Below are 287 nucleotides of genomic sequence, written 5' to 3'. Positions count from 1 at the left end.
CCCCCCTTGCACCCAACCAGTCCGTGGAGATCTCCCTCCCGCTGAACACCGTCGGCTCCGTCATGAAGATGGACCCTCTGAACAACCTCCAGGTGAGGATCGCAGGGGGGTCTCACCACCCAGGGGCTGGGGCTGGGGGTGCCCTGGGCTGGGCTTGCTGGAGGAAGGTGTGACAGCATGTCCTGCCCGCCCAGGTCGCGGTGAAGAACAACATCGACGTCTTCTACTTCAGCACCCTGTACCCGCTGCACATCCTCTTTGTGGAGGACGGGAAGATGGGTGAGTGG

The 287-nt window shown here is 63.1% G+C and overlaps 1 protein-coding gene across 1 annotated transcript in view; it reads left to right on the top strand.

Annotated features, from left to right (window-relative positions):
- LOC104494875 (AP-1 complex subunit beta-1-like) overlaps positions 1–279 on the top strand; it is a gene marked incomplete at both ends in the record, with an annotated part of 9,933 nt that extends 9,654 nt beyond the window's left edge. The window contains 2 exons of the mRNA XM_010137768.1: positions 1–92; positions 195–279. The exon at positions 1–92 is cut by the window's left edge and continues 5 nt beyond it. Of these exons, the coding sequence (XP_010136070.1) occupies positions 1–92; positions 195–279 (177 nt within the window). The remainder of the gene's footprint in view (positions 93–194) is intronic.
- Positions 280–287: the final 8 nt, after the last annotated feature.

This window comes from Buceros rhinoceros, unplaced genomic scaffold, assembly GCF_000710305.1.
Source record: "Buceros rhinoceros silvestris isolate BGI_N320 unplaced genomic scaffold, ASM71030v1 scaffold24836, whole genome shotgun sequence".
NCBI lineage: Eukaryota > Metazoa > Chordata > Aves > Bucerotiformes > Bucerotidae > Buceros > Buceros rhinoceros.
Note: the sequence above shows the minus strand (reverse complement) of the source record. Positions and strands in the feature narration are given on the sequence as shown.